This window comes from Plutella xylostella, chromosome 9, assembly GCF_932276165.1.
Source record: "Plutella xylostella chromosome 9, ilPluXylo3.1, whole genome shotgun sequence".
Lineage (NCBI taxonomy): Eukaryota > Metazoa > Arthropoda > Insecta > Lepidoptera > Plutellidae > Plutella > Plutella xylostella.
The window spans coordinates 2,179,144-2,204,105 of NC_063989.1; the positions used below are offsets into that span (position 1 = coordinate 2,179,144).

At 38.2% G+C, this 24,962-nt stretch overlaps 2 protein-coding genes across 2 annotated transcripts; one reads left to right on the forward strand and one right to left on the reverse strand.

Moving 5' to 3' along the window:
• Positions 1–376: 376 nt before the first annotated feature.
• On the reverse strand, positions 377–2,545 carry LOC105384454 (DNA excision repair protein ERCC-1). The gene is made up of 5 exons (XM_011554687.3): positions 2,306–2,545; positions 2,127–2,197; positions 1,637–1,831; positions 1,215–1,400; positions 377–945 (listed from the first exon to the last, which is right to left on the reverse strand). The coding sequence occupies exons 1-5, from the start codon at positions 2,409–2,411 to the stop codon at positions 553–555; spliced, it is 951 nt and encodes a 316-aa protein (XP_011552989.2). The 5' UTR covers positions 2,412–2,545; the 3' UTR covers positions 377–552.
• An 801-nt stretch (positions 2,546–3,346) lies between these two features.
• Positions 3,347–24,927, forward strand: LOC105381881 (Fanconi anemia group M protein). Its single transcript, XM_048623075.1, has 18 exons — positions 3,347–3,657; positions 3,829–3,961; positions 4,301–4,484; positions 4,726–4,991; positions 5,239–5,385; positions 5,746–5,870; positions 9,472–9,715; positions 9,905–10,013; positions 10,266–10,367; positions 10,778–10,958; positions 11,171–11,240; positions 13,976–14,179; positions 19,192–19,384; positions 19,554–19,739; positions 19,893–22,021; positions 23,336–23,565; positions 23,802–23,901; positions 24,070–24,927. The coding sequence occupies exons 1-18, from the start codon at positions 3,500–3,502 to the stop codon at positions 24,325–24,327; spliced, it is 5,019 nt and encodes a 1,672-aa protein (XP_048479032.1). The 5' UTR covers positions 3,347–3,499; the 3' UTR covers positions 24,328–24,927.
• The last annotated feature ends 35 nt before the right edge of the window (positions 24,928–24,962 follow it).

A 24,962-nucleotide genomic window follows, 5' to 3' on the forward strand; every position in this document is an offset into this window, starting at 1 on the left:
ACACTAATGTACGTACGTACGTTGCATTCACGCACTTTACAGGGTAGGAAAATCTTGAGCGGCGTTTAAGAAACCAGCCGTATTATCGGTTAACTTCAGGCCCTCAATTATATACTTTTTAATTAAAATACCTACTAAATTAATTGAAACTTTAAACAATTATAATAAATGGCCTACTTACTGAAAATGGACCAAGCGCAGCCTTATCGCTTACAGAGATCTCATGTTACAGGCAACCTTGGGGTATTACAATATGATGCTTGAGTGGAACGTAGCTATGTAAAAAATGCCAGGCGCTTTTACTTACTTTTAACTAAAAGTTACGAACGGATATTTCGTGTCGGAATTCGAATTACAACTGCTGAACTTCGAATTTCAGGCAGGACATCATGTCACCAGCGGGTAAAGAGGTACTTACTTACTATTAGACTTTAGACAAAAATGTATAAGCATGATAAATAATGAAAATCTAAAATTAAAATAATCAAAAACCTTTTACCTTAATCTTGATCTTGTATTTAAATAAATCTCAACTATTTACACGAAGATTTGTTAGCTCACTTCATTTTCCGCAACATTCATTACAGCTTCCTGATCACTCTGTATTTCATCTGAAGCTTGCACATTTTTCCCATCACTTTCAGCCGGTTTATCTTTTGTTTCACTTTCCTCTTCACCTTTTAAATCATTTTCAGCTTGCTCCAGGTCTTCTATACTTAAATCTCCTTCAAATTCATCTTTCTTCTCTTGTCTTATGCCACTTTTGAGAAAAGGTTCATGGAGGACTTTATACAGTTTCTTGGCTTTAGTAGCACCAAAGCCTGGACACTCAGCTAGCCTGTGTTCAGTGGCTTTTATAATGTTCTCTAAAGTGCCAAATGTGGTGATCAGAGTCATTGCATCGGTTTTGTTCACTGGTTTCACTGAACTTAGTGCATTGACTATCTGTAATTATTTTAAAATTGATCACATAACTTTATGTGGGCATATATGGGGAATAAAACCTTGGTTAATTGGTACAAACAAAGCTGGATGCTGTATCTTACGCATGATGCAAAATGTACATATCTTACATGTTGCATGAGAGCATTATGGTTTATTTTTTGTGTGTAGTATATAATGTATAGTTTTTGGGATGTTGGTGAGTGATATAGGCTTATACATGTTGTATATTTATAAGTGGTGGATTAAATTGAATGTAGCTAGAAACTTACTTTCTGATGAGGATCATTTTCAATTTTCTCCATGATTCTGTCTGGTGGTTTGTTTTCATAAATTTTATAGTTTTCTATAATCTTGGCCGCCTCCTCGGGGTTCCATGCCAACATCAATGTCAGGTCAGCTAGGAGGCAAATTCTTGTTAAGTTTTTTAACGGTGTATGAGGATCTTTCATGTCAACCTGCAAAGTGGAAAAATGTGATAAACAAGGCCCGATTGCACCAGTGGTACTGAAAATGTATTTCAAAAACTCAGCATGTTTCATTTCTTAATTATAGTTACCTGAAACTATCAAATTGTTACGTTCATTTATTCACAAAAGTAATGCTTTCAATGACAAACAATAATAAATTAGTTTCTTACTTAATTTTTTACATACTAAAAGTAGTTTCTTAATTTTATCTAATCATTCCTTACCTGAACCAACAGCACTCTCAAGTCATACTTTTTACCGAGTTCCTTCAACCGGTTATTGATATAATCCGGGTTCATGTTGTGGTACCGCAGTGATATGAACAGCACACATATTGCTCGACCTATCTCATAGTCCGGGATGATCTCATCGTACTCCCATGGGACACATGTTATGAACTTCAACAGTGGATTGCCTCTCTGAAAGTCAATTGCTTATGTAAACTTATGGGTTGTTTTTATGAATTAATATATAGTATTTTAAAAGACTATTTGAAATCTTATTTAGGTAATAGTATAGAGACTGACCTTAGGGAGTGTATGGTTCATATTATTATGACCTTAGGGTTCAGTTAAGGCATGGTAAAAAAGGTGAGCCGCTCGCAACATCAAAAACGAAGCCATAGGTAGGTTGGTACCAGGTAGATGTCCCCTAACAGTCAGTAAACGTTACCTACTTATACAAAGTTGGTAGGTAAGAAAAAAGAAAACTAACCTGCTTTTGATTGACTAATACACAATGAGTTTTAGAGGTGTTAGGTTTTGATGTGCCCTCTTTCGAGCTTCCTGAAACAAATATTTAAACCCAAATTAGTGTTGTGAGTATGTGGTCCATAGTTTGGTAGTTTAATTTGACGTAATACCTAGTTAACATTTTCAAGAAAAGATTCTTACCGGGTTGACTAACAATAACTTGTTCTTCTACCTTAGGTCTCTTCGGAGACGTTGGAATATTTACTTCAGCCAATAAATCGTCGAATTCATCATCCATATCCATCATGTAGTCCTATTTCAAATAGGTAAATGGAATAAAATAAAAACTTTAAAACAATGAAAAAACACGGTAGCCGGGTGTTTGTTTATTTACTAAGTACATTCGAACCACAATATTAGTAAAAGTGGTGGTTAAAATCGAGATTACGAAGCCATTTTTACTAATGAAGTATGACACTTTAGTCATTATTATAGCTCAGTTCATTTCGAATTATTAAGTAATGAAGCAACATACAACATATAAGTATTTTGATAGTTTTGAAGTAGTTTTGAAGATTTTAGTAATGTTTTCGAATGCCTTCCGTACAGCTGTTTTGGCGGTTAACTGCGTTCAAATATTAATTTTGATCATAATTCATGATTATGATAAAAACATGAGAGTGGGCGTGGATATAATCTTCTTCTTCAAGTGCCTCTCCACTACGGGAGTTTGGTAGTCAGCTCTGCAGTCTCTTTTTTTTAAGACTGGCCACTCCTGTCTTCATTTATGGAGAAGCTAGCTGCGACTTCATCCTTTCCATTTGTGAACATCTTGGCAATTTCATATTTGTAGTAACTATGGAATATATGAAGTGAAAACTCAGAGATAAAAATATGAGAATAAGAATATAAGCCAAATGAGGAATCTCCAAATAGTCCGCTTGTTCGTCATGGTCAATGATTCTTTCGTCATTGGTCATGGTCCACGTCCACCATTTGTGCCAGTGTCGTGTTCTGGCTTAGCATGTAGAGAAAGAAAATTAAAAAGTAGGTATTATATTGGGGTTGGGAAAATATGACAAGAGGTGTTGGAAGTTAACAGGAAGGGGGATCTTTAATTTGGTTAAATAGGGGTACAGGTCCACTCGTAGTCGTAGTGACAATAAAATTAATGACAGCTGATTTTGAAACGCATCTTCATAACCTCCAAATTCCTATTTCCTACCTAAACGTCAAAATAAATCGAAGATTTTGTTTTTGTTGTTGTTCTTTGCTGTAATCAGATAAATCTAATGAAATAACAAAATAAAAGCTGAATAAGTGCTATTTAACTGAATCACAAAAGAAAATACATACTTCACCTTAAGTAACTATGAATACTAGTGTTCCATTGCTATGAATAAACCAAGTTCTTCCAAACAAAACAATGCAGTTTTATTGGAGGACCAAGACATATTCGAAGACTCTTCGTTTCTTGCTAAATTCGAGGAGTCCTCGTTCCACGACACTACCGCCGGACAAACGTCGTTTAATCGGAGCAACTTAAATATAAGGTAAGATTTAACTTAAGTTTTTTTAATGAACCATACTTCAGCTTCAAATATTTTATTTACTATAGTACTCTCTTCCAACAATTCACGAAATTGGTTAATTTAAAACACTTTTAGTTTCTGACATACACATAAGTACATAATCAATTTTATAAATGATTACATATCTTCCAGTGCCCTGTGCTGCGATGAAGAGATCAGTGGCTATGACAAGCTGACAGGAAAGACATGGATCTACCCCACCAATTACCCCGTCAGAGACTACCAGTTCAACATCATTAAATCTGCCATTGTGAAAAATACACTGGTAAGAAAATACAAACATTTGTTTCATCATCATCATCATCATCATCAGCCTATGTCAACCCACTGCAGGGTATAGGCCTCCTCCATGTTATGTCAAGTCCCACAGTCCTGTGCTACACTCATCCAGTTTGGTCCAGTCACTCTTGTTTAATTCTAAAATATTTAAATACATCATCTTTTTTATGAAATCAAAAGACTGTATTACTCAATGGTCTCTAAAAGTATCAAATACAAATTTATACTTCATTTTAAGTATTCAAATATGTATTTATCTTCCTTTAATTATTAATTCTATTTGTTCTTAGGACATATGCTAAATTACCAACACCATTGTTTCCAGGTCAGCTTACCAACAGGTTTGGGAAAGACTTTCATAGCTGCAGTGATAATGTACAACTTCTACCGTTGGTACCCGCTTGGGAAGATCATCTTCATGGCACCAACTAGGCCGCTGGTGGCGCAACAGATTGAAGCCTGCTACGACATTGTAGCCATCCCGCCTGATGACACTATTGAAATGACTGGTAATTGTTTTTATCATTGTAATGGTAGTATGACCACCATCTTGTACATGAATGCATTGAAAATTATGATCATGATACTATCATGAGAACAATTGAAGTGGCTGCAAAGTTTATGAGTCAAGTGGCATCAATATAATAAGAAAATAAATGCTGGGAAAGAGATTAACAAAACACTGTAGAACCTATAGACTAAAAAGTAATAATTATAATAGTCCATAACTAACTTTCATTACACTTTCAGGGACAATGAACGTTAACACCAGAAAATTACACTGGCAATCCAAGAGAGTGTTCTTTGCGACGCCCCAAGTCATCAGCAACGACTTGCAGTCGGGCATCTGTCCCGCAGACCAGATCAGATGCTTGGTGTTCGACGAGGCACATAGGGCAAGAGGGAACTATGCTTACTGCACCATCATGGGAATTTTGAATGATAAAGGGCACAGGACCTTTAGGGTGCTAGCTTTGTCTGCTACTCCAGGAAGCAAAGTTGATGATGTTAATAATGTAAGTATTGTACTGTGTAGGTAAATAATGCATAATATGTGTACACAGTCCTTGGGAGATGCCATAGTAGTGATTGTTGGCTGATGATATTAATTATGGTATATTGGTTTATTCATAATAAAGTATACAGTCAGCATTCAAATCATGTGAAAAGAAATCTGTTCTTATGAGCAAATTAACATGTAAAAAATCGTTAACTACAGCTTTTTAATTTTTCTTACCCGTTTTTTTTTCCTTTATCACCCAGGTAGTAAAAAACCTACACATAGCCCAACTAGAACTTCGCACGGAGACCTGCATCGACGTGGCTCCATACTGCCACGCGCGCCGCGTCGCCACCGCCGTCATACCGCTGGGGCCGGAGCTCACCGCCGTCCGGACACAGTATGTGGAGGCGAGTACTATAGTCTAGGCTAGTCTAAAGCTATGTGCAGCAAAATGTCGGTGAATGAGAGGGCAGTCTGCACGAAAATGTCGCTATCTATGGACGAATAGCTACCTGCCGGTATAACATGCATCAATAGTGTCAGTGTCTTAACATCTATTCTACATACCTGCGGGTAAATGGCGATGAGGACGTTGCTGATGGTCCAAGGTGACCCGAAAAGAATACATAAAATTACTATCTGCGAGAATAAATAAATACAGTACCTTAATAACGGAAATGAGTCATATATATTTTATAACAAAACATAATATAAACTTACCAAATCCAAATACATAATCTCATAATCCTCTAAACTCTTTCTTCCAGATCTTAGACGTGTACGCGCGTCGTCTGAAGCAGCTGAACATCCTGCCTCACAACACCGGCAACTTGTCCAAGGGGCGGGTCGTCATGCTGTACAAGGAGTACCAGAATAAGGATCGAGGCTCCAGGTTAATAATATGATTTAACAGGTCTAAACGGTGCAGCGAAATACTTCTAGCCGTATGTGCTTATATTAACTTGACATAAAATAGTTGATGAGCATACTGTGTAACATAGAATAACTAAGTATAGTGCCACAATCTTATCTGTTCCGGTGACGGCTTCGCTGTGATCGAATCCAGTGATGCCATCGATTAAATTTTGCCTATTTGTGGTTTAAACGACAATGCATTTCTGCTATTGCCTATTTTATAATTAGGTAGGTACATTTATAAGTATAAATAAACCAAAATATAGGTTTCGGCTTAGTATACCCTTTTTGCAACACCCTGTATATCAAACGACATTTGTTGTATGGAAAATTTGTATACGGCGAACTGAAATAAAATAAGCTCTGATGATATAGGAGATTAAATCTAGATTACAATGGTATAGGTAATATCATCTGTGGGTCGTGGAAATACCGAGATAAGACAGTCTTAAAAAAATATTTATTAATTTATGAACACTTTATTTTTCATTTTCTAAAGTAACAAGAAATAAGAGCATAAAATTAAAAGAAATTCAGACAATGTGCAAAGGCTAATTGCCAAAAAACAATTTCTTCCAGCCAACCCTTGATAGATTGGGAGAACATGTCGTTAATCATCATTATTTCGTCTAAAATCGCTGCAGGTGCGCGAAATTCTTCTTGGTATACTGCCTAAGATTTAAAGTGTCATATCATGTCCTCACACCTGTAATCAAAGAAAAATAAAGATTATATACCTACTTTTCATCATGACCCATCCCGTCCCCACTGCTGGGGTACGGGTCTCTCGGGAAAATATTAATAAAATTACATGTGAGTATATGGGTAAAATTATTCGTCATATTTGGCAACACTAACCTGTAGCCGTTGCAACTCGTTCTTCCAATTTTTCCAAACGGAATTAAAGGCGCCTGAATACGTTATTTTTCCTGCATAAAAGCCAATATATCTAGTATCACTTTTCTTGCATCACATTTTAGCGCTTTTGGCATTATTTTCACGCAGAAAATCACAAACAAATTAAATAATGTAGCGTCAGCCTCTTCGCAGAAATTGACAACTCAAATAACGCACAGAGTATGAAATGACGTTTGACAATGACGTCTCGTTAGTTGCACATTTTGACCACCGGAACAGATAAGATTGTGGCACTATACTACAGAATGACAATGTCATAGTAAAAAATCGTAGCCATAAAAAAGCTTGAAAATTTAAGCAGTTTCCAGATGGCGCTATACGTTTCGTTAAGCGGTTTCTAGGTGGCACCACTATCTATGGATGAATGCAATGACATCTATCTATTCGATGGTCGTCGTAATCTTGGAAACGGCCAATAGATGGCATTTTAAGCATAAAATATAAATCTTTGAATTAAATATTATTCTCTTCATCTAATGTGCATGCAGTTTGGTAAATATTGCACTCATAAACTTATGGAAACAAAATAATGCTGGTACATACTTAGGTACTATAATTATCATTGTCAACTTTGTAAGAAGATATTTATTTTGCTCGTACCTACGAGAGTCAATTTGAGACCCGCTACCTATACCCGTCTCTTTCACTCTCACGTGATAATAGAATGGAGTGAAAGGGATAGGACCATTTTTCAGGTGTCAAGTTAACTAGCGTAAGTATACTTTGCTCGCTTATGTGCGCGGTCGCCGCCCTCGCACCATCGAGTCAATATTGTATCATAGAACGAGTAGGTACCTACTTAATGTATTTTGGTAGATTAAGTATTTAGTTATCATCATCATCAACATCAACAGCCAACGCACGTCCATTGCTGACCATAGGCCTCACCCAAAGCACGCCACAAAACTGTCACATTCGCCGAGCATTCGCCCCGAATTTCATAATTTTGATAAGGTTCATTTTTGTTTGTGTTTTTTCCGTATCTCAAAGTACAATCGACAGAAAAGGTTTTTGCATTTCTTAATTGATTGCATATAAAGTGATTATCATTTAACTTTTAGAAATATGTTGACTAAAATGATTATTATTTCATAGAATAGTATAACTAGCCAAAGTTTAACCTCAGTAACAGTGAAAAGTAATTTACCCTTCTCATTGTTTTAGCTCTTACCTGAAACTGAAATAAACGGTTTATCGATGTACTTACTTATACTTACTATACTAGTACCTACTCGTTATTCTATGATACCATTTGTTGAAAATATTACTTATTCATTACCATAGAATAACGAGTAGGTACCTTCTTAAGAGGAGAGTATACATACCTTTGCGATTTTAGCGAAATAGTTAGGTATTTAAGAAAACATTTGCTATCGCTTGTACTCTCATGCCCCGGGCACGGGTGCGACAGAGATATACCTACTGCAGCTCGCGACTGACAATAGGTAAGTACCTACTTTTCTGAATGAAATTCTGATTTTGGGAGAAAACGTTTTACACTAACTAAATACTTACTTTGGGAAAATAAAGGAAATAAAATGGGAAAATAAACTATGGATATATTTTAATAAATATTTATTTTTTATTTATGTTGTAGAATTCGTAGCTTAGAGTGAGGCTTAAATGCAACAGACTCACGAATTTTGCCTCTTTTACAGTAAAAATGTATTTTTACTAATATTAAGTGATCAATAAGGAACTTAATATGTTCTTGGCATGATATGCGCACTTTGTCATTTTATTGCGTTGGGCGTAAATCGGAGTCAATTAATCACAGTATGCACAAGTCAGTAGATAAGTAGTCGAAAACGGAGTCCAGGGGATAGCAGGGGTCAAAACAGTACGAAAACGATAGGAAAACACGAGATATATGCGATTCGCAAGGAAACCAAAGAACGCATAAAAATTGTTTTTTCAAACCTACCTACGCATCGAACATTATTACGTTCTGTTTTAAGCTGTTTGTTCCTTTTGTAATTTTATATATTATATTCATTGTTTCCATTTCAATTGACTAAGTAACTTTTTACTAATATAATAGGAAGGAAAATAGTGTTCAATAATATAAAAATCTTTATTGAAAAGAGCGTATTTTTTTTATTAGTAAGTTTTTTATTAATAGTAGGTACTTATAGGTTTACGTAAAGTGGAAAACATCACACGTTCCCAACTAATGGCGCTCACTATTGCCATCTAGTGATTATTCGTTAGTACTACTACGTTAGCAAGTAAACTCGCAACGTCTTCTTTCAAAATGGATTATGCAATAATTTAAGATTTCGACAAAATTCTACCACTAACGACATCTTACGGATGATTCAAAACAAAACTATCTAGTTACAACCGGGCTAAGGAGATTGTCATTCTTTAGTACTTAGTTATTCTATGCTGTGTAACTGTTGGTACAGTCTGGAGCAAACCTCAGAGCAACAATGCTACCTGAGGGATTAGATTCCTTTGGCCCTGACTAAGCGCTGAAGGGCTCGGGTCTTCTTGAATTTCAGGTGACGCAGGTTTTGATCCAACACAGAGATTTTGAATGTACTCGGAGGATGTCAATAGTAGTAACAAGTCCGAGTATTCAATATTGCTTGCATTTCAATATTCAATATGCTGAAACTCTAAACCAGTGTTAATAAATAACTCCGTGTAATTCACAGGCACCCGCAACACAACTGGATAATGAAAGACTTCACAGTTCTCATTTCTCTCTACCACGGACTCGAGTTACTACTCAAACATGGCATGAGAGTGTTCCTCAACTTCTTCGACGAACATCCGGAGAAATCCTGGATCCAGTCGGACGACCAGTTGACGGTTCTGTTGGAGAGATTGCGGGACGATCTGGGGGTTAATCCGCTGTCGTTGAACACTAGTTTGCTGCCAGATGGGACTGTTCCTGAGGTAATTTTAGGACTATTTTTTGTGGAGAATAATTTGGGAAAAACTTAATGGATATTAAATTTTCCAAAGCAAATTTTTTACCAAAAATGCTTATGATTTAGTATAATTTTGCTACCTAAAAATCAGCATCATGAATATCTTTACAAAATCTCTACTATGTAGCAATTTTTTTATTTTATTTTTTTGTAGGTACCTAAAGATTTGCGCTTCGGTCACCCAAAGTTTGATAAGCTCAGAGAAATAATGCTGGATCATTTTACTAGAGCCAAAAAGGAAGGACAGGATACTAAAGCCATCGGTGGGTATAATTAATTATTAGGTATTTTATAATTTGTGTATCACCGTTTTTTTTGCACACCGTCACTTAGCACTCTCTGAATCTCCTGCAGGTGCAGGTCGACTGGAAGAAAAAACTTTTAGCATTAAGTCCACCTAATAAAACACGACCTTTACCTTACTTTTTTGGTGGTCTAAATGTATAACTTTTTCTTGGTCTTCCATCTTATTTTATTCACTCACATTAGACAGTAATATTCTCCTTTCTCCGCAGTATTCTGCGAGTACCGAGAGAGCGTGTCCCTAGTGCAGTGTCTGCTGCTGCAGTGTCGCCCGCTGATCCGACCCATGATGTTCGTGGGGCAAGGCGCTGGCGGTAACTACTTGTTCTTCTTAACTTGTCGGTGACAAATTCTAGAGCTGGTTTGCGGTTTGACACTGTGGTGAAAGGATTAGCCAGTCAGAATAGCGCCAGTCGCTGACTGGCCAGAGTGCGACGAACTCTACTGAGTATGTCTCTCGCACATTTCCTTTATTGAAAGAGTGAGATGGGTCATTGTTAGGGGCGGGGCCAACGCTTTTGTTATTTTGTTCAACGCTTTATGTAGGTTTCGTAGACCAATAGTAAAGCAGTAAAAACATGTTCGTGCTCGTTTACTAAAATAAATATACTATAGTAGTATAAGCTACATATATACATATAACACATACATATATACATATAACACACATATATATATATATATAACACATATATACATATAACACATATCCGGTACCCCACAGGCAAATCCGGAAAAGCAGTATCTCAAAAGCAGCAACTCTCAATAGCCCGAGGGTTCCGCGAAGGAGTCTACAACACTCTAGCGGCGACCTGCGTGGCCGAGGAAGGGTTACACGTGGGCTCTGTGGACCTGATTGTGTGCTTCGATATATCCACTAGTGAGCCCGTGCGATTGGTGCAGAGGTAAGCAGTAAAAAAATAGAATCGGATAAAATACGCTACAGCGCCATCTATGTACAGCGAGCGGTACTATTTAGTCTAGACTCACAGTAGTTCAAAGCCGCGCGGATAGATAACCCTACAACTGTAGATTCTTCTACTGTTGATATGGGAATAACCCCAATCTTAGTCGTTGGCATTTATCTCACTAAATAAATATTATTTGTTATCTACAGATGCGGTCGAACCGGTCGGCAGCGTCTCGGGCAAGTTCATATTCTAGTCACTGAGGGGAGGGAACATCAGGTAATTCACCCCATCTTTCTTTATAGTAGACTCATGCTAACTCACTCTAACGTTAAACCTGCCAATGTGCCAATACTCCTTCATACTCCGAAGTATTTAACGAACGCCATTTCCATATTGTCTCTTTATCTGAGAGCCTTGGGCAGCCCCTAGACGATCAATTATATTGTGCAATATTGTCAATTGTGCAATATAATTCATCTTCTAGGGTAAATATTGAAGATTGCGCAAACGTCATTTGGATTCAAAACTTATTGCACATTAAATATATTGCACAATATTATTATAGGTCTAGGGCCCGCGTTATACCTTACAACATTTTATAACTGTTCACGCCGACGCCTCCTTATTACGAGCGTCGGGCTCTATGCCCGGCGCTTTACATTTAGAAGAAAAATACTGATGTCAATCACTCACAAAAAATAACAACACGAAGAAATTCATACCACTTTTTATTAATTACTAATTCTAATACATAATTCTTATATCTCATATCTTGTAAAATACTATTCAATATACTTACTATTATTACGCAAATCTCTACACATCGTCTTAATCATCACCGTCACGCTCATCGACCCTCTTCGACTTCGAGCCTTCGCCATCATTTTCGAGCCGGATCTGGCTGCATCATCCAGATCGGCGAGGCCAAGCCGAGGGACGGCCGCGGCTGACGACAACATCAAGCACGCCATCACAAGACACGACAGAAGCCAAGTTCATCGAAGTTCAATCATACTATCACGAAGTCAAGCCCATGAATCAACATTCAACATCAAGACTATCTAAGACGTCGCCGAGTATCATCACATCAAGTTCAAGAGCAGTACATAATCAACATTCAACATCGCAAATCATACATACCCGAGACCTCAGCCCGAGTCATAAACCAGGAAGGGAGCCGATAGCACAGTGAGCTCGTCCAATCAAGTTAATTCCCATTTGCATATTTACATTCATTCATATTTCAATACGTCAACACTTACTTATTCCTTCCAAATTATACCACTAGGTACTAATTATTTATACCTAACGCTTTCGCTCATTCATCCAATTATCACACTACTTGTCATCCTTTTCATAAGACCTAAGTTGTCTCTAAAACAATGGACTGGAAAACATTAAAAAATCGCAGAGGTTCTGTAAAGGCGAAACTTACAATATTTATAGGCTACCTTGAACCACTCATAGCTTGCTCAAAATTAACCCGCCTGCAATCATTTGAACTATCCGCGCGTTTTGACAGAATTAATGAATTATACGAGGAGTTCGATTCCATTCAAATTCAATTAGAAGTTTTAGCTGACACTCCAGATGACGAATTCAAAGAAAGGCAAGCATTCGAGGCAGCATATTACAGAGCGGTGGCGGTCGCGCAGCTGCTGCTGGACTGCAGTGCGGGGCGCGCCGCTGATTCTGATTTTTTAAATCTAACCTTAAAGGATATAAGCCTTACGCATTCAAACAACACACAGCTTCATTCAGATTCAAACGCAAGAACAGTCGAATGCGACGTCTTACCAACTGCAGACAAACAATTTAGTATCAAAGAGCCAAAGATCACAAATAATGAATCATCATCATTTATCACCTCAAAAACGACATCACACAACCAAAACGATCCATCGTATACAGTCCACTCCAATTCAAGAAACACAATCGATTTAGAAAACATATCAAACGAACACATAAAACAAAAAACACGACCCATTGAAAAATTCAAACCTAAGCTTGACAGCGATTGCGAGAAGTTCCCTATAAAGACCAAACCAATTCAGCATATCATGGGGAACTTTCCGAAGGACAAGCTAGATCCACCAAGGTCACTTCACCACATGGCGGCTGCTGATTGCGCTAGGCCAATAATGATAGCCAACAGAAAAGGTGGAGAGCTTAAGTTTTTCACTGCTCTCATCGGTGTATTAGTCTGTATCACGGCAGTACACCCGGAACCAGTCACAGACATGCCAATTAAATGCTTTACATCAGCATCAAACACCTTTGTGGCCCGCAGCGGTATGCCTTTTAAAATCTATGGCGACAATAACACAAACATTTTTGAATTCAATCACGAATTAATCATATTAAAACAACACAGCTTACTCATGCTAACTTCTGATCCTCCTGATCCCATGGGTGGGTGGCCCATATCCACCTCTTTATTGGACGAGCAGCCACGATGTTACCGGCTGCCCAGGTGGAAGACAATCAAATCCCGATTAGGAGGGTTGAACACGGCGCACAAATGGAGAACACGGACACTCAGGAGAGCGCACAACCGGAGGTGTCTTCAACTCTTGGAACGGTCCGTTCCAAGGGGGGGAGCATGTTCACGCCGACGCCTCCTTATTACGAGCGTCGGGCTCTATGCCCGGCGCTTTACATTTAGAAGAAAAATACTGATGTCAATCACTCACAAAAAATAACAACACGAAGAAATTCATACCACTTTTTAGTAATTACTAATTCTAATACATAATTCTTATATCTCATATCTTGTAAAATACTATTCAATATACTTACTATTATTACGCAAATCTCTACACATCGTCTTAATCATCACCGTCACGCTCATCGACCCTCTTCGACTTCGAGCCTTCGCCATCATGTCACCCTCGTCTTCGAGTCTTCGCCAACAATAACAATTATACATAAATCCTTGCATACTGTGTAGTAGATCTGTGTTGCATACCTACATTAAATTATACTGTACTTATCAAACATAACCTTCCCAGACACTCCAAGACTGCATGCGTCAGCGCGACGGGCTGAACCGTAAGATCCTGCAATCCAAGGAGATACAGAGCAACCTCTACAAGCTCAACCCGCGCATGATGCCCCGCGACTTCATGCCAGAGTGCAGAAAGATGTTCATTACAGTTGAGAAGAAAGTGGACCCGAAAGAGAAGGCGAAAGAGATACCTTTGAAGGGGAAAAAGGTGAGAGTTGAGATCTTTTGAGTTTAGTTTTGTATCAGTTTTTTTTTGCAGCGGAATAGAAATGTTTATTACATTATTAAAGGAAGAATTTGTACATGTACTAAACTCTTCTAATATTGGCAAAATGGCCGCCGTCTTATCATGTAAGGTTTATGATTGAACAAATGATAAGAGACGATAACAGATGAGTCGGCACACTAATCGTATCGCACGGTTTTAAAGATAAAGATAAAGATAAAATACACTTTATTGCACACAAAACGAAATAGTATCACAAACATAGAAAAGAAAAATGGTACAATTGGCGGCCTTATTACTAAAAGTAATCTCTTCCAGACAACCACATTGAAAGGAAATATAAAGTATAAAGAAAGGGGTAACGTGTGACAAGACAAGAGAAAATACAACATAATTACTATGAACAATGTGTAAATACCTACATACAATAATACTTAAATATATTATGAACATATATAAATACTTTAAACCTACATAGCTATTAATAATTATATACCTAGACCTTATATGTAATAATACAATACATACATAAATAAATATCTATATATATATATATATTATGCTGGTTTATTCTAATCTGGATAAGCTAAATTTAAGTAATGCTGTCTGAGCTTGTTTTTGAAGGATGGTAGAGAGGGTGCGAGTCTGATTTCCATGGGCAGATCGTTCCATAATTTAACAGCCTGAAAAGTGAAGGAACCCTCATAAAACACCGTGGTGCAAGAGGGAACATGAAGGCGAAAGTTATGAGATGAACGTAGTGAGCGGCTGTGTGTGGAGCATCTCAACTCAAAACGCTCCTTAAGGTATGTTGGGGAACAAGGATTGAACAGTACCGAATAAAGTAGTGAAAGTATGTGAGTATTCCGTCGAAGACGAATTGGGAGCCACTTGAGTTTTTGTCGGAATACAGATACATGGTCATATTTTCTTAAGCCAAATATGAATCGTATGCAATAATTTTGAAGACGCTCAAGCTTGTTAAGTTGCTCCTCAGTGAGATCAAGATAGCTGGCATCGGCGTAGTCAAGAACGGGAAGAAGGAGTGATTGAGCTAAAGCAATTTTGGTGGAGGTAGGAAGGAAATTGCGTAGTCTTCGAAGTGATCCCCCGGAAGCAAACATCCTCCGGCTAACCGCCTCCAGCTGAGGACTCCATGTCAGAAACTTGTCAAAAATAACGCCAAGATTCCTGACCGTATCACTATAGGGTACATGAACCCCGTCAAAATAAATTGGCGGCACCATCCGAAGAAAATTATTGTTCATCAACCTAGAACTTCCAATAAGAATAACTTGAGTTTTCTTCGGATTGACCATAAGGCCATGGTGTTTACTCCAGTCTACTATTTTAGTTAGGTCAGTGTTCATAGTATCAATTGCTTGAGCTAGATTAGAAGGAGAAGCGTGTGCATAAATCTGGAGATCGTCTGCATAAAGATGGTAGGAAGAAATCAGCTTATCAGAAATGGAGTTAATAAAAATAGCGAAGAGCAGAGGAGATAGCACACCACCTTGTGGGACACCGGCTGTGATATCACACCATTGGGAGTATGAATCCTCAATGCGTATACGCTGCCGTCGCCCCTGCAGATAACTGCGAAACCAGTCAATTACCATTGGAGATATGTTAAGTGATCGAAGTATTCCTAGCAAGATTTCGAAGTTAACAGTATTGAAGGCATTACTAAAGTCTAACAAGGAGAGGATTGTGATTTTACCATTGTCCATGCCCTGGCGAATGTCATCAGAGATCTTAACGAGCGCTGTGACAGTGCTATGGCCAGGGCGAAAACCGGATTGGTAAGGATTCATAAGGTTATTGCGGGTAAGGAAATTGGATAGTTGGAAATGTACAAGGCGTTCTAGGACTTTTGAAAGGAAAGGAAGAATAGATATGGGGCGATAATCGGAAAATGAGGTTGGGTTGGATTTCTTAGGTAAAGGGACAACTTGAGCTTCTTTCCAGGCAGAGGGAAATATACCACAGGAAATAGAGGAATTGAGGATATTTGTGATGATGGGAAGGATAATGTCTAGGATAGGGATTATCATGTTACGACTTAAACTGTCGCTTCCAATTGCATTGGAAGTAATAGAAATAATGACCTTCTTAACATCACAATTGGAAAATTGACTTAAATGGAAAGAAGGAAAGTCAGGGGTTGGTAAGGCTGATAGGCGACCGAGTGTACTAGATTTCACGGCATCATTCATGGCCGAAGACGATGAGAAATGTGAATTCAAGGATTCAATGTCTAAATCTTTACGGATAGAATTGTTACGAGATTTACCAACTCCCAGTGACCTAAGGAACTTCCAAACTTTGGCTGGATCGCCATTTTCTACAGATTGATGGATGTGGCGGCGTTGTGCATCCCTACACAACTTATTGCAGCGATTACGAATAGCAATATACTTCTCCTTGTTCGCTTCAGAGGCACGGAGTTTATACTTGGTCTTGGCAGAATTTTTTTCAAGAATAACCTTCTTAATCTCTTCAGTGAGCCAGGGAGCCGGAAGATGTTTTAACCGAACCGCTTTTACTGGTGCATGCACATCGTATAGGCCGGTAAGGAGGGAGTTGAATTTTAAAACCTGTTCATCAACGCTGGCTGCGTTGAGAACAGATGTCCAATCCGTACGAAGCGCATCACGACGCAAACTGTCCAGGTCCATACCACCAAAACTACGCAGCATGAGAGTTCTTGACTTCGCCTTAGGGGGGCGGACTTTATACGATAGATATATTAAGTCATGATAAGAGAATCCAGTGGACCCGCACTGGCCGTGCTTGGCAACATGATCAGTAGAAGATACGAGAATAAGATCAAGAAGAGAGGGTTCGCAATTAGGAAAATGATGAGTGGCACTCAGAGGGAGAACATTCATGTTGCTAGACTTGACTATAGATTGAAAGGTAGAAGACCGAGAATCATTTTTAAGGAGACAAGTATTAAAATCACCCATAATAATGGTATGACTATAATTAGGAATATAATTGACCAATAGCGTTTCAAAAGAGCTGAAGAAATTTACACGCAATGAGGAGCTGTAATACACGCCAAGTAATATTTTGGCGTGTGACATCGTTACTTCAATAAGTAGATGTTCGCCCGCATTGCCTGGTGGTGGTTGAGTGGACAAGCTAAGTATGGAGTAGGGAATGTGCGAGCGGAGATAGATAGCTACGCCACCGCCACCACTGCCAGTGCGATCATTGCGTATGAGACTAAAACCAGGCAACGCGTACGAAGCAGACGGGAGACATGGCTTGAGCCATGACTCGGAAACTAAAATTGCGTGTAGGTTTTTATTTTCAAAAGAAGTCAGCATATCAGAAAAATGAGACGGAATACTCTGGGCGTTTATATGAATAACGTTGAAATTATCCTTCACATCCGTGAATACGGAGTCAAGGACATCAGGTAGATCAGGAAGACTATGAAAGCTACTACCGGCACTGTTCAATTCATCTGACTCGGAACCATCGAAATATTCAGAAGCTAGTGACTCTTCATCACTACTCACGTCAAGAGCTACTTGCATTAATACCAGCAAAAATAAATATAATTTTAAATATAATAAAATAATATACCTAATATAATACTAACCTACACTAACAGTACAAATAATAATATAATAAAGTTTTACAATAAACTTGCAAATACCTGTAGGTACCTGCGAGCAACTATTAATACAGAAAATTTAACTAACAGAAATATTTTAACATCACAAAACAACATAAGCAAAAAGAAACAAAACGCAAAACAATATTATTTCGTTCCAAAAACTAAGTTATAACAGGAAAAACAAAATTACAAATAATAGTCTGTGTAACGCACGCTAAGACAGAATGTCAGTTGTCACTTGTCAAGTTGACAATTTACTACGTCACGGACAACACGGACATAACACATAACCAATAAAAAAGAAAAATTCACATTGAACCAGTGGAGGGTACCAAATTGAACGCAAAAGAACGAACTCCGGAAATGAAAATGTGATGGGGACTACTTTCTTGGAACCCTCTTGACCCTAGCCTTAGCTGATGAGGCCACATCACCGGCTGTCTTCGCTTCTTTAGGCGCAGGCGCAGAGGCTGGTGCTTCAGGCGCCGCCGCGGCCGGGCAGATCACATTGAGCTCAGCCAGTGTCGTGATGCTGTGCTGCTTCCCGTCGCGGTCCAGCACAATGACGCAGCCGCCCCTCGTCCAGCAGCGCGAGACGCCGAGCCGCTGCCGGGCTGCCAGGAACGCATCGTGACGCGGCTTGGTCAGGAACTCTGCTAGCGTCCGTCCGCTGCCCTTGAGCTTCGATTTAGCGTGCCATACCCTGTTCCTTACTGAGAGATCCTTGAATTTGACAAGGATAGGGCGAGGCTTATCTCCAACGCGGCCCAGCCTATGACAACGCGCTATGTCAGTGGCGCAGACGAATCCAGGGTCCTGTATGTGATCAGTCACAGCCTTCACAAGGGCAGCAACTGTGTCCTCGCTCTTACTGTCTGGAACACCATGCAGAAGAAGCATTTTCCGCCGGCTGTGTGTTTCCATCTTGTCGATGTGCTGCACCAACATCCCCACCTGCTGCTGGAGGCTGCCCAGTGCCATCATGATGAACGACCGGAACACAGAGAATTCAGCAGCCAGTCCGTCTGTGGTGGTGGAGGGCGGGGCCTTCGACATCTGAGTGTGGAAGTCTGCCATTTTTGCAGTAAAATGCTCCTTCAGTTCATTGATTGAGTCAACAATATGCTCCATTGCAGTGTTGTTTATATTGTGGTGTTATAAAAGATTATAATAGTCACTCGCAGGTAAAAACTATCACAATTTCATAAAATTATTTCTTTTTATTTGGTAATAAATTATATTAATTAAATTTAATTTAAAAGTTAATGTGTACTTTATTTCACATCTACCCGAAAAATATTTAGATTTTATATAGTTTTAATATATTCCAACCGCGCTTTAAAAAGTTATATTATGTTTTCAGGGTCAAAAAGATCTCCGCAGTATGTTATTAGACAAGAACCAGAATGCTTCAAGCAGCGGATCAAATATATCTGTCAAAGCTTCAAATGCGAACGCCTTGATTACTAAAGATGAGTTTGAGGAACTGTTTCCTGAAGGACTAAAGAAGAAATCGTTTGAAAAAGCTGGCAGAGAGTACTGGAATTTAAACAAAGGTATGGTGTCTACACCTGTTAGAATTTTCAAAACTTCTAACGACTTTTGTTAGGAGTTTCAGTATTGAGTACTTACTTTACGTGTATTTAATAATAATACACTATCATTTATTTATACACATATGTACTTATACATTTTTAATTATGAATCTTCTGTTTCTTTTTCCAGACATATTGTCAAAACTATCGACAACAGATGAACATGCCAGAAACCTATCAACGTGGTTGGAATGGCAGAGAAGGCCACAGAACACGGTGAACTATGGTCACTCTCGGGACAGTGAGATCCTGAGCGAGTTGCTACAGTACGCCGACGCTAAGAGATTCGAAGACGCACCTAGCACGCAAAACCCAGGTTGGAAAATAATTTCTATGCATAATGTTTTCGATAAAAATTACATTCTGACCTTGTCTATTTTTATAATAACAAAGTAGGTATCTTGTAATAATCGCAATTCTGCCAAAATTTAATTGTTGTGTTTTCATTTTAATGTTAAATTGTTTACAGTATTCGACACGCAAGACATCGTCACTCAGTATATCCCAGCGCCTTCACCCGTCAAAGTACCAGTTAACCCATTACCAATGAAACCCCCAACAAAAAAGAAAACCAAAGCAGCTATAGTTAAACCTATTGTAAACAAACCAATAGGACCCAAAGACGGAGATATTAGAGCATTATTTAGTACAGCTACTAAATCTACTAAGAGTTATACGAAACTGATAAGTGATCTAGGTATTCCAAATGACGGTAGTGTACCTACTAGTTTAATAGACCTAATGGTAGACCTAAGTCTTGAAAGTACTAATAATACAGTACGTAAATGTTATATTTGCGCTTATGTATGCGAATGTTCATTCTTTAACGATATGAAGAAAGTAAAAAAAGATAAACAGGCAGTACCAAGTTTCTTGAAGAAACCTATTCTACCAGATATTGATCTTCTTGATGATATTGATGCAGACATCATTGAAGAGTGTGCCAAAAAGCCAGATATTGTGAACTTGGAATTAAATGAAATTCTTCCAGACAAAAATCGTGACAATGAATCGTTAGATTTTGATGATAACCACATAGAGTTATTGGGTAATGAAAAAAATAATTGCAGTACTAACTTTGATTTAGAGTTCGATTTTGAATCACCGGTAGAGGAGGTGAACAACGATGTGCCTAATGAAAGTGCTGACAAAAACTTCGATATCGGCAATATCGAAGATATTTTTGCTGACAGTAGTCCCGAAGAAGCTATTAAAGAAGATTTAGTGAAAGAAGATAAAAATTCTAGTAATCCAAAAGATGCTTTGGGATTCTTTGGTTTAGATAGTATTGAAGATATATTTGCTGATTCAGATGATAGCATACAATCTGTAAATAATGTTGTAACTGAAACAGTCACAAAACCAATCACTAAGGACAATGATGCACCCAAAGAGGTAATAGAAGAAGAAAAAATATTTGATAATTTTGATGTACCAGCTCCAATAGAATATCCTGCTAGTCCTTCAATATTGTCAGGAAGGAGAAAGAAAAATATATCGACGTCACCAATTTTGTGCAGTCAAGCTAAAAGAGTCAAACTGAGTACGAAGAAAGATAGCCATAGCACACCCATCCTAAAACCAAAGTCATTGAGTGAAGTGTTCAATAATGAGGAAGTCATCGAGATTATGGAGGATAATAACAATAAACTAAAACAAAACACTGCTAGTACAACTAAAGAAACCAGTATTGTAAATACTAGCAACAAAAGTATGTTTACAATAACACAACTAGTTGATATGATTAATAAAACACAAGCTGATAATTCTAAACAGGAACCATCCATCAGTAAAGAAGATGAAATTCTGTTAACTCAAATACAACAAGAAGATAATGAAAGAAGTATGTCCCCAATATTACTGACACAAGCAGATAAAAAAAGATCTTCCAGTAAAAAGAAGACGAAGAACTTACAAATTAGAAAGAATCATAGTCTTATTGTGTTGGACAGTGATAGTGAATCTGATAATGATATCGACAACACTCAAGTTTATGATGTCGAAAACTCTGAAAACATCGGAACATTATTAAATGAGCCTAAAGAAAATTTACTGCCAATTAGTCCTGTTGGTAATAAAAGAAAATTTGACGTCGACGTATCCGATGATTTGAACGCGTCTCCTTATTTTAATAAGAAGGCAAAATTGGACGAGAATGTTCCAAAACCTTTATCGTTACAAGAAAAGATAATAGCTGCTTTGTCGACGAAAAAAGCTAAAAAACTTTCACCTAAGAAAGATGAGTCTATCAATTTCATGTATTCATCCCCAACGATAGTGTCTCAAAAAGAAAATCTGAGCCCTAAAGTACTAAGAAATGGTTTCCATTCACCAAACAATGATGAGAAGAAAGAAACACTGAATGGTTTAGACAAACTCCAACACTTCAAGCATGACCCCAAAACACCTTTTTCGAGTAAATTCCAAAGTCAGAAAATTCTTTCTAATAAAAACTTGACAAATAATTCTCAAAAACGCAAACTTACATTTGAAGATAGCGACGATGACTTTATTATGGATGTAGACGACAAGAAATGCCCGAGTCCAAAGTTCACGAAAACACAGGAAAGCACCATCGTGAACCATAAAATAAGAAAGGTATGTGCTTTTTATACCTACTAAATATTTGACCACTCTGTTGTTCTCACTTGTTATAAGTTATAAACCTCCTTTCCGCTTCGCCGTAGTCGGGTAAAAAGAATCGGAACAGCAAAAAATATCTGACAGCGGTGCCAGTGACAGCGATACATACAAGGCGGGCGAGATAACTAGACACCTGGGTTAAATGACATTTGTCTTTAGTACTGAGTGCAAAAAAAGTAATATCGATATTACCAAAAATATTTCTTTTCTTCCTCTTTGCTATCTGTATTTTTATAATTAAGCTCGGCTAGAAAAATAATAAACCCCGCCATACTGCGCAGTTTTAATGGAAATAATTTTATAAATTGTTGCGAGAACGTAAACATAATGGCTCCACTACACGTCTGCCGATGTATCTGCAGACGTACGCGAATGCATCTGCAGACAAATCTCTACAAGCGACCACACGTCTGTTGATCGGTCAGTCTGAGTTCAATATCTATTCTATTCTATTCTCAGTGGGGGTGTAAGTACCTGCACCTGGCTCTCTCGAGTGGAACCTTTGTGCATGTCCCCAAGGTCTAAACTGCCTTCCTAAGCTTGGACCATTTCCCACCACGCTGGTCCACTGCGGGTTGGCGGGTTCACATATCTAGATGTGCTAGATCTAGATATGCAGGTTTCCTCACGATGTTTTCCTTCACCGTAAGAGCGATGGTATACATTGTACTTAAGTTAAAAGAACTCATTGGTACATGTCAGCGCCGGGATTCGAACCCGCATCTCTGTCGTGAGAAGCGGGCGCTTACCCGACTGAGCTACCACCGCTCGAGTTCAATATCGGCAGACGCTACTCGCAAACATGGACATCGAAACCGCTGCCATCGCAGCTATTTATGTGTTTAGTACTTTTAACAATTACTTGAGTTTGCATCGCAGTCGAGTTATCAAGAAGAAATGGAGAAGAAACGATGCTGGACTCACTGACTGAGGCGTCCGCGCACGTAATAAAATGTATAAATATTTGTTTATATAAGTACCTATTACCTTCAAGTTGATACCTACTTGTTAAAGTAGTAACAAAAAAGTATGCGATAAAAAATATTTATTGTTAATCGTCTGATAATTCTTCGATAAAATTGCGACGGACTTATGCTAACGCTACAACAGGACAATAGCGGGGCCTCGCGCGGGGAAGCGGGGAGGGGTAGATTTTTGGGCCAGGTGTCTAGAAACTTTGCGCGGGTTGTATAGGATAGTCGTCGCCATAGCAGTCCTGGGTAGGAGTAAATTTACTCAATCACTTCACAAAAAACGTCATAATCTTAGCTTAGTTTACTCCTCAAATCCATCCATTCTCACTTAACATCCATCCACACTCCACAGAAAAGGCCACCCCGCAGCGAGTTCCTAGACCTCTCCGCGCAGATATCCTCGGACGAGTGCAGCGGAGACGAGCTATCTGATGACAGTGTCGGCAGTATCATCGACTTCATCTGTGATGATGAAGAGCATGTGGTGAAGGAGGATATGCACGCGCTTTACTTGGAGTCTGTTAAGTGAGTATACACTATGTAGTTTTCGAAAAAAACTTATATATTCGCAAGGGAAATCCAGTCTACAGTCAGCTGCATAAGCTGTACTTTTGTACCTTGTCAAACTCACAAACTACCTACTCAAACATGTACGGTTTGTTATGTAGCCAGTTTGACAAGGTACACAAGTGTACAGTTTGTACACGAGTTTGAAATGCACTCTATCAAATATTTTATATATAAATTGTGTTCTTCTGCAGGAGTCCCGTGAAAGGCATGTTCAAGATACCGCAACTGCCGTCTAAGTATAAGAACGCCGACATATTATCTCAATATGTGGAAGAAGACGCTTATGAAATGGTAAATATAACTTACTTTATACATACAGGATTGTAGTGGCATCTTGAAATAAGATGTTCCTGTTGTTTTCTTCATAAAACAGCGAGATTGTATAAACTAACTACAGAAACATTTTCCTTAACACCTTGTCTAAATATGTTTTAAATGATACCCTCTGACAAATTCCAGGACAGTTTCTGCGTTGACTCCCACATAGGGCTGACACAAGTGCACGACGACTCGGAGCTCGAGTTGGCCGAACAAATACTAGAAATGAAGCGAAAGAGGAGGAGAAAACCAAAACCTAAGAACACAAAACTTAATGAAAAAACTAAAGACGCACCGACTGTAGAATTGTTGAGTCAGAGTGGAGACAGCCCTGTGATAAAAAGAAGACAAATGAAGGTCGCAAGAAGGATTTCTAGCGATTCGGATGATAGCAGTTGAAGGTTAAGAGATATTTTAAAAAAAGCTTCATCATCCGTCTGTTACAGTCATACTGCTCTGCTGGACATAGGTCAAATGCAAAAGAAATGAATCCTACACCTGATCGAAAGAATACCAGATATTTTCTTGATATATTTGATTCCTCTGTATTATGAAACAGTTCGTGAAACGGTGATAGGTCTTGTTACTATCCTGATGAAATACTACTCACATAGACCGACACAGTTTGTAATCATATTAGTCAAAATCAGTTTAGTTGTGCTAATATCGGTGTGAAAAATGCGTTTTTGATTTTGATTAGTTGACCCAGTTACAAATTCTGTAAGTCAACGATGCACCAAAGTGAAATTGTTCATTCATGTGGTTTTATAAGTGTAGGGACACAAACCATATTATTTCTCTAATAGATAATTATTTATTGTACTGTGATAATAATTTAATTATTTAAGTGTATGTAATTTTGATAAGATTTAGAATGTATAACTACTAATTTAATTAAGCTACTCGGTAATTACATATTACAATTTTGTAAATTTCCATGGACATTCCTATCATGTTTTTGATACACATTTCAAATTATGCCTAAATTAATAAATAACTGTATTTTTGAATATGTATCTTTTACTGAATCCTCT

Coding starts and splice junctions, on each gene's coding strand:
- LOC105384454 (XM_011554687.3), bottom strand. CDS start 2,411: ATGATGGATATGGATGATGAATTCGACGATTTATTGGCTGAAGTAAAT. Junction 2,198..2,305: donor AGTTATTGTTAGTCAACCCG/GTAAGAATCTTT, acceptor TATTTGTTTCAG/GAAGCTCGAAAGAGGGCACA. Junction 946..1,214: donor AAAATGATCCTCATCAGAAA/GTAAGTTTCTAG, acceptor AAATAATTACAG/ATAGTCAATGCACTAAGTTC.
- LOC105381881 (XM_048623075.1), top strand. CDS start 3,500: ATGAATAAACCAAGTTCTTCCAAACAAAACAATGCAGTTTTATTGGAG. Junction 9,716..9,904: donor CAGATGGGACTGTTCCTGAG/GTAATTTTAGGA, acceptor ATTTTTTTGTAG/GTACCTAAAGATTTGCGCTT. Junction 19,385..19,553: donor GTACTGGAATTTAAACAAAG/GTATGGTGTCTA, acceptor TTCTTTTTCCAG/ACATATTGTCAAAACTATCG.